The 12,774-nt window shown below is 38.3% G+C and overlaps 1 protein-coding gene across 2 annotated transcripts in view; it reads right to left on the reverse strand.

The window, feature by feature from the left end:
* Window positions 1-3,226: 3,226 nt before the first annotated feature.
* STX7 (syntaxin 7) overlaps window positions 3,227-12,774 on the reverse strand; it is a 55,266-nt gene continuing 45,718 nt past the window's right edge. For both annotated transcript variants that reach the window (XM_008007018.3, XM_073022480.1), the window contains 2 exons: window positions 9,277-9,359; window positions 3,227-6,162 (listed from right to left, as the gene is read on the reverse strand). In XM_008007018.3, the coding sequence (XP_008005209.1) occupies window positions 6,070-6,162; window positions 9,277-9,359 (176 nt within the window). In that variant the 3' untranslated portion in view covers window positions 3,227-6,069. The remainder of the gene's footprint in view (window positions 6,163-9,276; window positions 9,360-12,774) is intronic.

A 12,774-nucleotide genomic window follows, 5' to 3' on the forward strand; every position in this document is an offset into this window, starting at 1 on the left:
AGAAAAATGTTTGACCGCCGATCAGGAAAAGACATAAAGACAATAGGGTAGCCCTAATTTTGAGCAAAAAATGTTTATTGCCTCCAAGATAGAACTAACATGAATTTCTTGAACAAGAAATGTTTATTTATTGCCTCCAAGATAGAGGTAATGTGAATGTTATATAACTAAGGTTATGTTACTATTAGCAAATTTTGGTATATACCCCACTATAAAATAATACTTAAATGTTAAAACTATGATAACCTTTATGAGGCTGAACATTAAATGTGGCCCTGGAAAGAGGTTGGATGTGGTGAGGCACATTGAAAATGCCTCAAAATGAACTCAAAACGACCACAGCACCTAGGTTTGAAATAATAAAATAAAATAAAATATTCCCCATTAAAATCTTGTTTTATTTTTAAAATCATTACTGACAGAAGAATCAGCTTTGATCTGAGAGCTTTTCACCATCTAGTTTTTAGCTATACAAGTTATTAAAAAAGCAAAAGCTTATATCTTGGATTAAAAACCTAATTTCTAGAAAATAGGTTTTCTTTCTGTTCTGAGTTTAATATTTCAGATCTCCCATTAAACAACTGATTAAAAAACTTTCAGAGGGCATTAGAAAGTGAAATTAGGTATCAGAAAAATCTTAGTCTAGGCTAAATAACTGTATTTATAAGTTTTCTACCAATGCTATTAGGTGTTGGAGTTAGTAACTACTGTCTAACGATGCTTACAGTAAACACTTAAAAATCTGTACTTTGGGTTGGCCAAAGTGGGAATTAATGCCCTTTCAAGTTTATTTAAAGATTCAGTTCAGTTCTAGAAAAATCCCTCTCCAACAAGTAGAGGTGTTGTGCATGTAACGACTGCACAGGAAATCTGGTTTTGCCTTCCACCACTTACATTTTAAGCATAAATGCCATCACTGCACAAAACCTACAGGAATCCCACTCTGAGTAATTAAGTGACCAACCTCTTAAAAACCTGCCAGAAGCAACAGTGTCTATAAAAAACTATTTAGTGTGTTATTTAGCTCTATTTCTGCATTTAAAATTAGGATTTGGAGAAAAATATTATGTAATATTCATATTAGCCAAATGATTACCAAAACAAAGAAATAAAATTGGTGTATTGATATGATATTTAAATTATGAGAAAATGTGCCAATAGGAAGATTTTATCTTTATTCCTATTTGATTTAGAAGAAAAAGATTTGTCAAGGGATGGGGTAGGGTTAAATTAAAAACATTTTAAGATACGTTTCTTATATGGAGCATACTTACTGTTTTTGCTTTGAGTGTATTCTGATGAAATACAGATTCCAAATTCCCTTTGGTTCTCACCCTTCTGTCTAGTGCTTTGCCCTCTATTTGGGGCAGTAATTCTATACATATCCTGTAAATGTCTGTCCTGATGATCAGGATGCCCAAGCTCTGAATCCAACTGCTGCCACCAAGAGAACGGCTCCTTTTTGGAGCCATTACACACAGATCATCACTCAAATCAGTAGTTTCTCTTTAGAAAACTAGTAATTTTCTGGTAGTCTGTCAATTAAGAAAAGAAAATGAAATTTGGTTACTTAGTAAGGAAAACTGGATAAACAGGAGGCTGGTCCAAAGGGAGATTTATACTTAGACATTTCCTTTCTTCCTTGCCTCCTTCGTTTCACACAGGTATTTCCCTTCTTTTAACACACCAAGTGCTTTTCATATGCCAAATAACAAAACGTAAACTCCCTGAGGGCAGGAAGCTTATTCTTTTAGTTCACTCTTGGAACACCCTGTGCCCAGGCATTTGGTAGCCCGGCAACACACTGGCCCCAAATAAGTGCCAAATTAAGTATTTATTAAGGAACTACTATGGGAGGGAAGGAAGAAGGGAAGGAAGGAAACTGTGTTAAGTCTTGGGGCCCCAGAAGCTTAGTATACGTATTTTTTATTTTGGTTGGAAAAAAATGACTTGCTTACCATCTAGAGCCAATGCTTCTACATTTTTCCATCAAATAATCTTTGATGAAAGTGAAGAAAATTCTGAGGTTTCCACTTCATGTGGTTTGAACTGTACATCTCAGTGCTCGTTTCACAATTATGCTAGACTGACAACTCATTGCTCTTTCTAGAATGTCCTCTGCAGTGCAGGTAGACCAGAAACCGCACTTCCCACAGACTCCTTCTGTCTCTGGTTCTAAGTTAGAGTTGACCCGTGACAGGCATTTCCAGGAGAAAAGGAGAGACCATCTTTCCTCAGAGGCCACTGCAGGCAGAAGTGTAGGCAGGCAGCGGACATGAGTTTCACAGCAGTTTCAAAATCTCTTGCAAGGCACTGGCTTAACAGCAGACAGCTGGGGACAGCTCCCTGAGACACACTGTCAGTGCTGCATGCCATGACAGCACAGCCTTCTGGATGTTCTCAAGAGTCACAGCAGTGCCTGGGCCAGCTCCTGAGATCCACCCACTTTGCAGCTGCAGACACTTCCCTCACCCACCATTTTGATGTCTAGTTCCCTATGTTAAAACACTTTATACTTATAATCCATCAAGTGGTTTCCTTTTTTCTAACTGAATTGTTAAAATACGCAAAATTCACATTAAAGAAAAAGGTTTCCTACCTATCTTGTGATCTCAGTGAATGAGATGCTAGTTCATCCAATCTACTGACTTTGGAAAACCCAGCTGAAATGAGGAAAGATAATCGTGCATATCTTGCAACTAAGCAACTTCTTGTCCTATCTCTCATGTCACAGTATTTTGATGACACAAATTCCTAAATACTCAGAAAAAATGGTTTTTCTCTTAATTGATTTATAAATTATGTTAGGGTAGCTGTTAAACAGATACTTTTGTCAAAGAAGCAGTATATTGTAACACTTTCAGGCTCTCATTGGCTTAAAATTCGATTTCTTTGTTGATGAGTCAAACTGTTCAAATGTTATGGAGGACTAAAAAGGCCTGGGATTCACAGGTTTATTTTTTGTTTTAACTGAATCATGAAAATACACAACTTTTTTTTTTTTTTTTTTTTCCCCAGGAAAGACAGATGTTATTTACCACCAACGAATTTTTATCATATTTAAATGAACTTGAAAATGTCATTCAACTCAAATCCCTCAATCAATTTACTTCAGCCCATTCTGAAACTTTATATTGCAGAAAACCAGCCATGTGAAAGAAATAAATTCAATTTTGACTTTCAAAAAAAATAAATGCTGAGTAAGTTACCTTGTGAACCTTAGCTATTAAGGTGGACAATGACTTTATTTTCTTTACATAAATTTTATATTTTATTATGACATTCATTTTTCTACATGAAGACACAAAAATTATACCAACTACATAAACTGTTTTGTACTTTCCTTGCTAAACCACAGATGTATTTCAAGGAAAGAGGGGCCTTTAAAGGCACTTATTTATCACTGTAGGTGTGTCTAAAAAATTGATATTCAAAAACACAACTTTTTTGTTTACAAAATTTTACAATTTTTAACAAAAGCAGTGAAGACACTAAACGACCCTGTGGCGACCTCTTCAAAGTGCAGTGTCCTTGGTCACCGATGCAGATGCTACTGTGGCAGCCAGCGTGCTCAGAGGGTCCAACTCCAGACACTGCATCCACGGCTGTCCTGGACTGAGCTGTACTTCTAAAAGAGATGGTCCCACATCTACTAAAAAAACAAGCTACTCTATATCAATATGACATCACTCTTTTACCATCAATCATATTGCAAGACCATAGTATTTAATGACAAATACAACAGCCAAATACTTAATGCCATATTGTCATTCAATTTACCTGGCTGGTTAATATCAATCTGTGTTTGAGAATTTCTTTTGAGCACACAAAAACAAATGTATAGTCACTTGATAAGGAAATTCTTCAGTTTGACTCAAATGGACTCACCATGCCGTCAGTTATGAAAACAACTCTAATTTTATTCTCCACAGGGCAACCTTCACTTTTCACAGCAATTCTAAAACTGACCTACAGAAAAATTCAAAATTGTTTTTTAATGTGGCTACCATACTATGTTTCTTATTTAATTTTTTTCTAATCAATACTACTCTTACGTTCCCAATATTTTGTGGGAAGTTTTTCCCTCAAAATTAATGTTTCTTAAAAGAATTGAAACCACTAAAGTTCCTGTTTAAACCACTGATCACTGCCCCAGTTAAAATAATAATAATTTAAAATGATTACACTTCAAATAAAGGTAGTAAAATCATGCCCCCCAATTTTAAGTGCTTTTGTTGTTACTGGGTACTCACTGTGAAATGAATAGAAGTAAATGTACTTGACCTGTATGAAAATAAACATTTTATCAAGTACAGCGAAAAAACTGAACTGATGGTGAAAGCCATGGGGCCGGGACTTTAAAACAGCAGTAAGATGCTGGTTTATCACCAGAAACCTCATGTGCCTCTGTGCACCTGAAGACCACATTCGAGCAGGCCTGGTGGGCGGGCCGGGCCTCAGAACAGGTGCTGTTTGTGTGAATTCTCCTCCCTGCATTGTCCATTCTGTTCTAGGGCGGTCTGATTCTGGCAACGGGAGTCTTTGAGTTCCAATCACTTACTCACAAAAGAGTTTTCTGTAATCCCTTTTGTGGAAAAAAATGGAGTTTTCTGACATGCAAAGAAACTTCTATCAGTCTGACGAAGTAGGTAAAACCGGTGACACCCTAAAATAAAAACCTGGAGTGAGCTGGTGCTCCAGAAAGATGCTGAATGGCCACAGTGCATGTGGTGACGTCTCCATGCTGAGGTTTCAGGCAGCGCAGCACTAAGTATCAGGTGACCTGTGGTCCCACCAGAGCATAATTCTCATGAAATAGGCCTAACCAGATACCTTTTAACTCATCTTTATTTTGGTTGCAAAGATATGGTTTACTTAGCTACTTACTATTTGTTCCCATTTGAAGTCTCAGAGCTTGCTAAGTTAAGCATTGCCTTCAGTACTGAACTGCTATACAAGAACATTATAAAATACAAAGTATAAACTAAGATAATCCTCTTTACAGAATTCAGATTAGTGCATTAAAACAACATTGATTTCAAAAGGGAAGTGAGATAACTGGCAAACATCCAATTGCTTTTCTAATGAAGGATGGCACAAAAGGTAAACACTAAATTTTAAGTGTCGGGCGTGCAAAAACAGTTAATTGTGGGAAAGTTACTTTCCAAAAGTAATTTTGACTTAAAAATAGTAGCCATTATTCTATAAGACATAAGAGAAGGTAAATAATGGCCCACAAAACCAGATGATACGGTTAAGATAACTGGGTTAGTGGAATAACAAACTGGGATCTTTAGAATCCAAACACGATAGGAATTGGTATTGGTTTTTCATACTCTTCTTCCAAATGATGTTAAACATTTATAGTAACTATACTTTCCCCAGTAAACATCAGACTTAAATAGGCCATATGTAAAAACAACCTGTCCTTAGTAATTTTACTAGGCAATCTACAGCAAAAGCTTAATATATACACAGAAGGAGTATCAAATAAACTAGAAAAGTATTCACTGACTTCAGAGTAAAAAGGATCTTAAAAGAAAACCAACAGAAAAATGAAAGACACTTTGTGCTGTTTTGAACCAGAAAAATACAACCCATGAATAGACCTTAATTATTTTACATTATTGAGAATATTTTCCCTGCTGAAGCAAATCAAAATTAAATTTGAGAATTTTAATTGAAGTAACACAAATCTAGGTGTGTCACAGTGACAGGGAGATGCAGACAGAATACACACACCTTTAAATTTACGAATTCCCAAAACTAAGTCAAGCAGGGTAAATAAATTACAAATGAAAGGCATACACAATGTGGGCAAAAACTTAACAACTATTAAATTGAAGACCATGGAAGTTATGTCAGCAGTGATATTTAGAAAATCTTTCAGTATTAGAAAATATCAGATTTAATCCAAAGGAACTACCCCAACCCCCCAATAAAAATAACAAAGTATGGGGACCATCCTTTATACAATAGCTTTAAAATAATAATTTAAAAAAACATGATTACAGGAACCTTCCTACATAATTTAGACAATGTAGTGCAACAGTGTGCTCCTTCATAACTTCAGCGGTTCAGTCCCCATATGATGAGACCAATGATCACAGCTCCTATGACAAGGATAAGAATGATGATGCACAGGGTTTTTCTGGATTTGCGCTGCAGACACAAAAACAAAAAAACATGTTTACAGATTTAGTGGAGTATCTCCATAGCAACTAAAAATAATTTGGTTCATTTCTAGAGTAAAATCAGTAGTAGTATATTGCCCTCAAATTTTTGACTGTGTTTTTTGTTTCTCAAAAATCTCTTTAATATATATGGCAATATTCTCTCAAAAAAAATGATTGAACTAATGCTACAATTAAGGGAGAAATTTTTCAACTTTCATTGGTAATTTTTCGAAGGGTGTGGTTGAGCTTAAGAAAGAAGACACCACGAAATAAGTTACTGACTTAAACAAGAGACTGAGGTTACCTACGTATGAAAACAGAACAGCTTAAGAGCTTCAACATTCTTTACCTTTTATTACAGTTTTTCTTAAAAATGAGTTCTCGGAAGATATCAGTAAGTATAAATTGGCAACTTTTCTTCACGTGTATTTCTTTCTTTCTTTTTCTTTTTTTTTGAGACGGAGTCTCACTCTGTCGCCCAGGCTGGAGTGCAGTGGCACAATCTCGACTCACTGGAATCTCTACCTCCCAGGTTCAATTGATTATCCTGCCTCAGCCTCCTGAGTAGCTGGGATTACAGGCACCTGCCACCACACCCAGACAGTTTTCTTTTTTATTTTTAGTAGAGACGGAGTCTCACCATGTTGGCCAGGATAGTCTTGATCTCCTGACCTCGTGATCCACCCACATCAGCCTCCCACAGTGCTGGGATTACAAGCCTGAGACACCGTGCCTGGCCCCTCACACACATTTCTTGTTTCCAAAATACAATGATTTTGGAATGAATTTCCAAAATCATTCTCATTCTTTAATATTAATGGGAAGCTACATTCAAAATCTCAACAAACAAGTAAAAACCGCAGAGAAAATAAAATCATAATGCTGTCACTGAAAACCGAATGGTTAAGAATTTTGTTTCATTCTTCATTCCTGGTCCAGCTGTAGATTTCTGTATTTCTTTAATGGCCTTTGTATCTCACATCAACATGCAGAAATCCCTTTTCTTACAAAGTAGAAAAATTTGTAAATTTACTTTGTGTCAAGTAGAAGTACCAAAATATTTATAAAAAGATACATTTCTGAGTCTGAAATTACCCTGAACACCATAGTTTGAATATTCCACATATTCATCTAATTCATGAGGAGTACATGAATACTCCTGATGTATCTAACACAATTTCTCGAAAATTTCAATCTCATGCATAAATATTTTTCCCAGACTCCACTTGGTTACCACAAACACACGTGTAATGTACCTGTGAGTCATCACGGGTATCCCACAATGGTGTATTTGATGCCTGGGGTACTTCCCTAGTGTGGGGTAATGAGACTCTGGGGCAATGTGGTGATAGATAAACGAATGTATCACCTTTGTATCAAGGCTTCCAAACATAACTATTGGAAAGCTGCCTCTTTTCTCAGCACTTGTGCTGCTTAGCCATCTCGACCCCCTTCGGGAGCTGGGAGAATTAAGCCTAGGGGCAGCTTCCAGTCCTGGGGTGTAGCTTGGGACATGTGCTTTTTCCTGTAGGCTTGGCCTTCCACAAGGAAGAGAAAGAGTAAAACTTGGCAATATATCCACATTCCCCCCAAATCCAAAAGCAAAATAAAATACCACGTGAACCTAGTCACTGATGGATCCTGTTAAGTTTCGGCAGTTATATGCTAACAGCTCCATAAGACTGCTGGCATTTGCAGATCTGTGTGTGTGTGTGTGTGTGTGTGTGTGTGTCTGTGTGTGTGTGTGTTTTCGATTATTCATGAGGTATACCTAAAGTCCATGACACAGTGATATAGTGACATTAATTCCACTGAGCTGCATATCCGAATGATATGCACAAAGATAATAAACAGGAGTGACTGTCGGTGAATACCATTGGTTATAACTCAGCAAACTCCATACAGCTTCATTATTATTTACTTATCACTGAATATGCAGTAATTTGTCCAGTAAAAGATGGACTGTGAAATGAAAGGCAACTTCTAAGGTTAGTGAGAAAAGCAAAAAGCAATTGAGAATGTCTGAGAAGGTGACAATATCTTAGATAGTTTATAAGAAGTTAACAGCAGCTGGGCATGGTGGCTCCCATCTGTAATGTCAGCACTTTGGGAGACTGAGATGGGTAGATCGCTTGAGCCCAGGAGTTCCAGACCAGCCTGGGCAACACAACAAAACTCTGTCTCTACAAAAAATACAAAAATTAGCCAGGCGTGGGGGTACACACTAATCGGGAGGCTGAGGCAGGAGGATGTCTTCAGCCCAGATGGCAGCGGTGGCAGTGAGGCGAGATGACACCACTGCCCTCCAGTCTGGGCATCAGAGCCAGACTCTGTGTCAAAAAAAATAGTTAATAAGGTAAAGAAAACGATAATTATGAATGACAGCAACAACGGAATGGCGTTTTAAAAAGGAAATCAAATGCTACACGGTATTTAGGGGTTTCCAAAGAGCCTGGCCTTATCCATGCTGAACATCAAAGGTCTGCATATTGTATGACGTATTAATAGTTGATAGTTCTAATATTTGTATAGTACTTGACACATAATTTATATTTGACACATGCATGTGGGCTCCCCATATTAACTCGACTCAAGAAATAAATTCATTCCTGGTGAAGGGTCTGCTGCATGTGGACAGACTATATGATGAACAGTGACACTCCAAGCTAATACGATTTCCACAAGACCTGAAGCAATCTCTCTAGGACAAGGAAATTTACCTCTTTAGTCCAGAGTGTCACTGACAGAAAGAAAAAGTAAAAGGGAGCAGCAAGAAATGGAAGGAGGTTTCTGAGTAGAAATGTCACAACGACATCAGAGATCCCCGGCCATCAGAAAAGCCTAGAATTGTCTCTGCGGCCCAAACACTAAACTTTCTCTCCCTGTGGGCCAACAATTCTGGTTCAACCCTGAGAAGAACAAAGGCTAAAACCAGTTCTAAACTGACTGGTATTATTTAAACAGACTTCTCTTCCATGGGATTTTAATTTTTAACATCTTCAGCCACTTTAAACCTAATCTTTCCCTGCTTCCCCAACACACACACACATACACACATGAAAAGGCTAAGTTATAAGAAAATCGATCACAGTTAAATTACCTGATAATCTGCTGCCCTTGACAGCTGCTGATTTGCTTGCTGAACGTGCACCTCTGCATTTTCCACATTGGCTTCTATGCTATCTGCAAAATAAAATAACACACACACCAATGTGTTAAACATGTATTGATGCTGTAGTAACAAATCACTAGATTTCATTCAAGGTAAGATTAAATATGCTTATTATTCAAAGGTTAATCGTAGTATATCGTAAAGTTGAATTTTTTTTAAGATGGCTGTAAAAATTACAGCATACACCTATACTATTTTTCAGGTGATCCAAACAATACACAAGCATTTGTAGAACAGAACTTTGATCATCTTCATTACAGAGCAACTCTGGCTCTACCTGGCAACCCCTGAAGAGTATTGTCACCCTGACATTATCAAATCAGTGTCAGCACAAGGGATGTCTCAGTGTCAAACTTCACAGCTTGTTCTATGTCAAGACCAATGCACAAGAGATCAACCCTCTTCTTTCTACTGCTGAAGACTTTGTTCATCATGATAAAAACAGGTACCTTGACCTTTCAAAGAATATTATCTCCTCAGAGGGAAACAAACAGAAAAACCCAAATGCTACAACTTGATCCCTCACTCATTATGTTAGTCATTCATGTTTCTCAATTTCTTTTCCCTCTATGTCTTTGTAAATGGAGTGTACTTTAAGTTATTGGAGCATAATACCTACGCTCTACCTAGTTTGTGTTCTATAATGGCCGACTCTGTAGCAAGCAGGTGACAATATTTATTTAGGGTAAATACAGAGTGCTGAAAACCATTTACTCTGTGGTCATCAACATACTTCTGTGCTAAAATCTAGCCCTCACCAAGGGCCCATGCAGGCTTCTCAATTGGTGGCAGTTTTTCTTCCCACCCTCCAGGGGCCTGGAGGTGGAACAGGTGTCATTTTGAAGCATGAGACCCTCGTCTCTTCCTCCCTACCAACTCTCAGCTTTAAAGCTCATGCTATCAAACTCAGCCAACCCTCCTTGTTGCAGACATCTATAAATTGCATGGCCTTTTCTTCTCATTCCTTGAATATTTTAGCCTCTGACTCACTGAAGCTCTCTCAAATACTTCTCTTATACACACTGGTGACTTCAAGATCCAACTGCTGACCCTTCTAACACCCTGGCCTCTCAGTTCACTGACCATACTTTCTCCAAAGACAAACACCTTTCCTCATCCACCCATTTCCATGGTCACAGCCCAAACCCCGACATTCCAATAACTGCAGCTGTTCCATAATCTCAGTTTGAAGGGTCTCACTCTCTGATCACCACCTTCTATCTCTAGAGCTCACTCCTTCTAATTCCCTGGCTCCAACAATTTTCAACTTTCATTGATCCTACCACTTTTTCACTGTCCCTCACATATGGCATGTCCTCACTTCCCTCCTTACCCTAGCCTTAGAGTCCCTGGACAATCACTTACCGTCAGCTTACACTCATCCCCAGCTCCTTGCCCCTCCACTTTAGTCATATGACAAAACCCCAACCAGTACCCATTCAGCTGATAATGGATGTAAAAGGGATTAACCATGTTTCACTTTAAAGTCATGACTGCCCAGCAGGTCTACTTCATTTCCCTGATTCCTGAAAGACTATGTCATACTTTCTCTTCTCTCCTCAAGCTTCTCAAGCCTCCTCCGGCATTATCATTCTCAGCCCATGACTTTGATTTCTAGTTCTTTGAGGCAACAGGAACCATTAGAAGACATTTCCACACATTTTCACGACCCTATCTACATGCAATATCTGTGTGCCCTGACAACTTTCTTGTCGCCAAGAAGAACTATCATACCCCGAGCAAGAGCCAACTTTTCCACTTGTGCACTTTATCACATTTCCCATCATTTAACTCAAAAACCTCAGTCCAGCAAACTCCCTCCCTCTCTTACTTATCATCAATATTTCTTCCCTGGTAGATCACCTCCATCAATCCTACCTTACAAACAAGCAAATCAAAAACTTCTCATTTATTCCACATCCATTTTTGCAGCTATGCCTGCGTTCTCTGTTTCACTTTCCCTCTTTACTCCTCGAAAGAGTCATCTATACTTGGTATCCACCACTGTTCTCCTCCCATTCTCTCTTGGGCCTACTTTTATCATGCTTTCACCTACACTATTTCACCAACGCAGCTCTTACTGAGGTCACCTATCCCTACACATTGTTAAATCCAGTAGTCAAATCTTAATCCTCATTTTACTTGACCTGACACAGCAGCATTTGAAACAGCTGACCAGCCATTGTTCTTGAAGCACTTTTTTTCCCTTCCCTTCTAGGATGATACATTCATTTGGATTTCCTCCACATCACTGGCTATTCTTTAGTCTTTTTTATTCGTTCTCCTTCAATTGTCTGGGCTCTAAATCAGAGGTTAAGAAGCTTTGTCTGCAAAGAGCCAGAGAATGAATAAGCTCTGTGGGTTGTATGATCTCTGTTACAAGTATTCAACTATGCCTTCACTGTACAAAAGCAAACATAAACAATACATAAATGAATACAAGTAGTTTGAAGACACTGTTCTAAACATTTAGAGGATCCAGGGCTAAGTTCTCAGACCCCTTCTATTCTCTATCCAGACTTAATTCCTGGATTATCTAACCCAATCTTGTGGTGTTAAATACTATGTGTACACAGATCACTCCTAAATTTAGACTCCCTGCCCAGACTTCTCCCCTGAACTCCATATTCACTTTAATAATGTCTAGAAAACCTTCACTGGGTGTAAAGGGGCACCTCAAACTTAACATATTCAAAAATGACTGACTTATACCCATCTAAGCCTGTTCCATTTACAGATTTCCCCATCTCAGAAAACAGTAACTCCACCATCATAGTGGGCCAAGCTAAAACCTTAGCATCACCCTTAAATTAACTCTTTCTTTCACACTCATACCCGGGCAGTCAGTAAATCTTTTTGGCTCTCCACTTAAAAAATACCTGAAATCCATTAATTTCTAACCATCCCTCTAGTTCCATCCTGATCCAAGCCAACAAGATTGTGCATCTGGATGACTGCAATAGCTTTTTAGGTGATCTCCTTGCTTTTGGTCTTTTTCCAGCAGCCAAGTGAGTCTTCTGAAACCTAAGCAGGGTTATAGCACTCCTCTGCTCAAATCCTCCTTGGCTTCTCATTCATTTGTAAAACCTGAAGTCTTTACATCAGCTCAGAGTCCTAAATGACGTCATCCCCTGCCCTTGGACATGATCTCCATCTCCTTCTTGCTCATTAAAAATGTCAGCTCCACTTCTGCCTCAAGGCCTTTGTACTTGCTGTTCTCTCTGCCTGGAACACTTTCTCCTACTTACTCCCTTACAAATACCAAGGCTTCACTAAAATGTCACCTATCAGTAAGGTCACACCTGACTACCCTGTGTCAAGCAGCAACAATTTCCACCCCTAGCAGTCCCATCCCTCTACCCTGGCCTTATTTTCTCCATCACTTATCACTATTTACTTGCTTTTCTCACCTTTTTAAAAAATTAT

Source organism: Chlorocebus sabaeus, chromosome 13, assembly GCF_047675955.1.
Source record: "Chlorocebus sabaeus isolate Y175 chromosome 13, mChlSab1.0.hap1, whole genome shotgun sequence".
NCBI classification, from domain to species: Eukaryota; Metazoa; Chordata; class Mammalia; order Primates; family Cercopithecidae; genus Chlorocebus; species Chlorocebus sabaeus.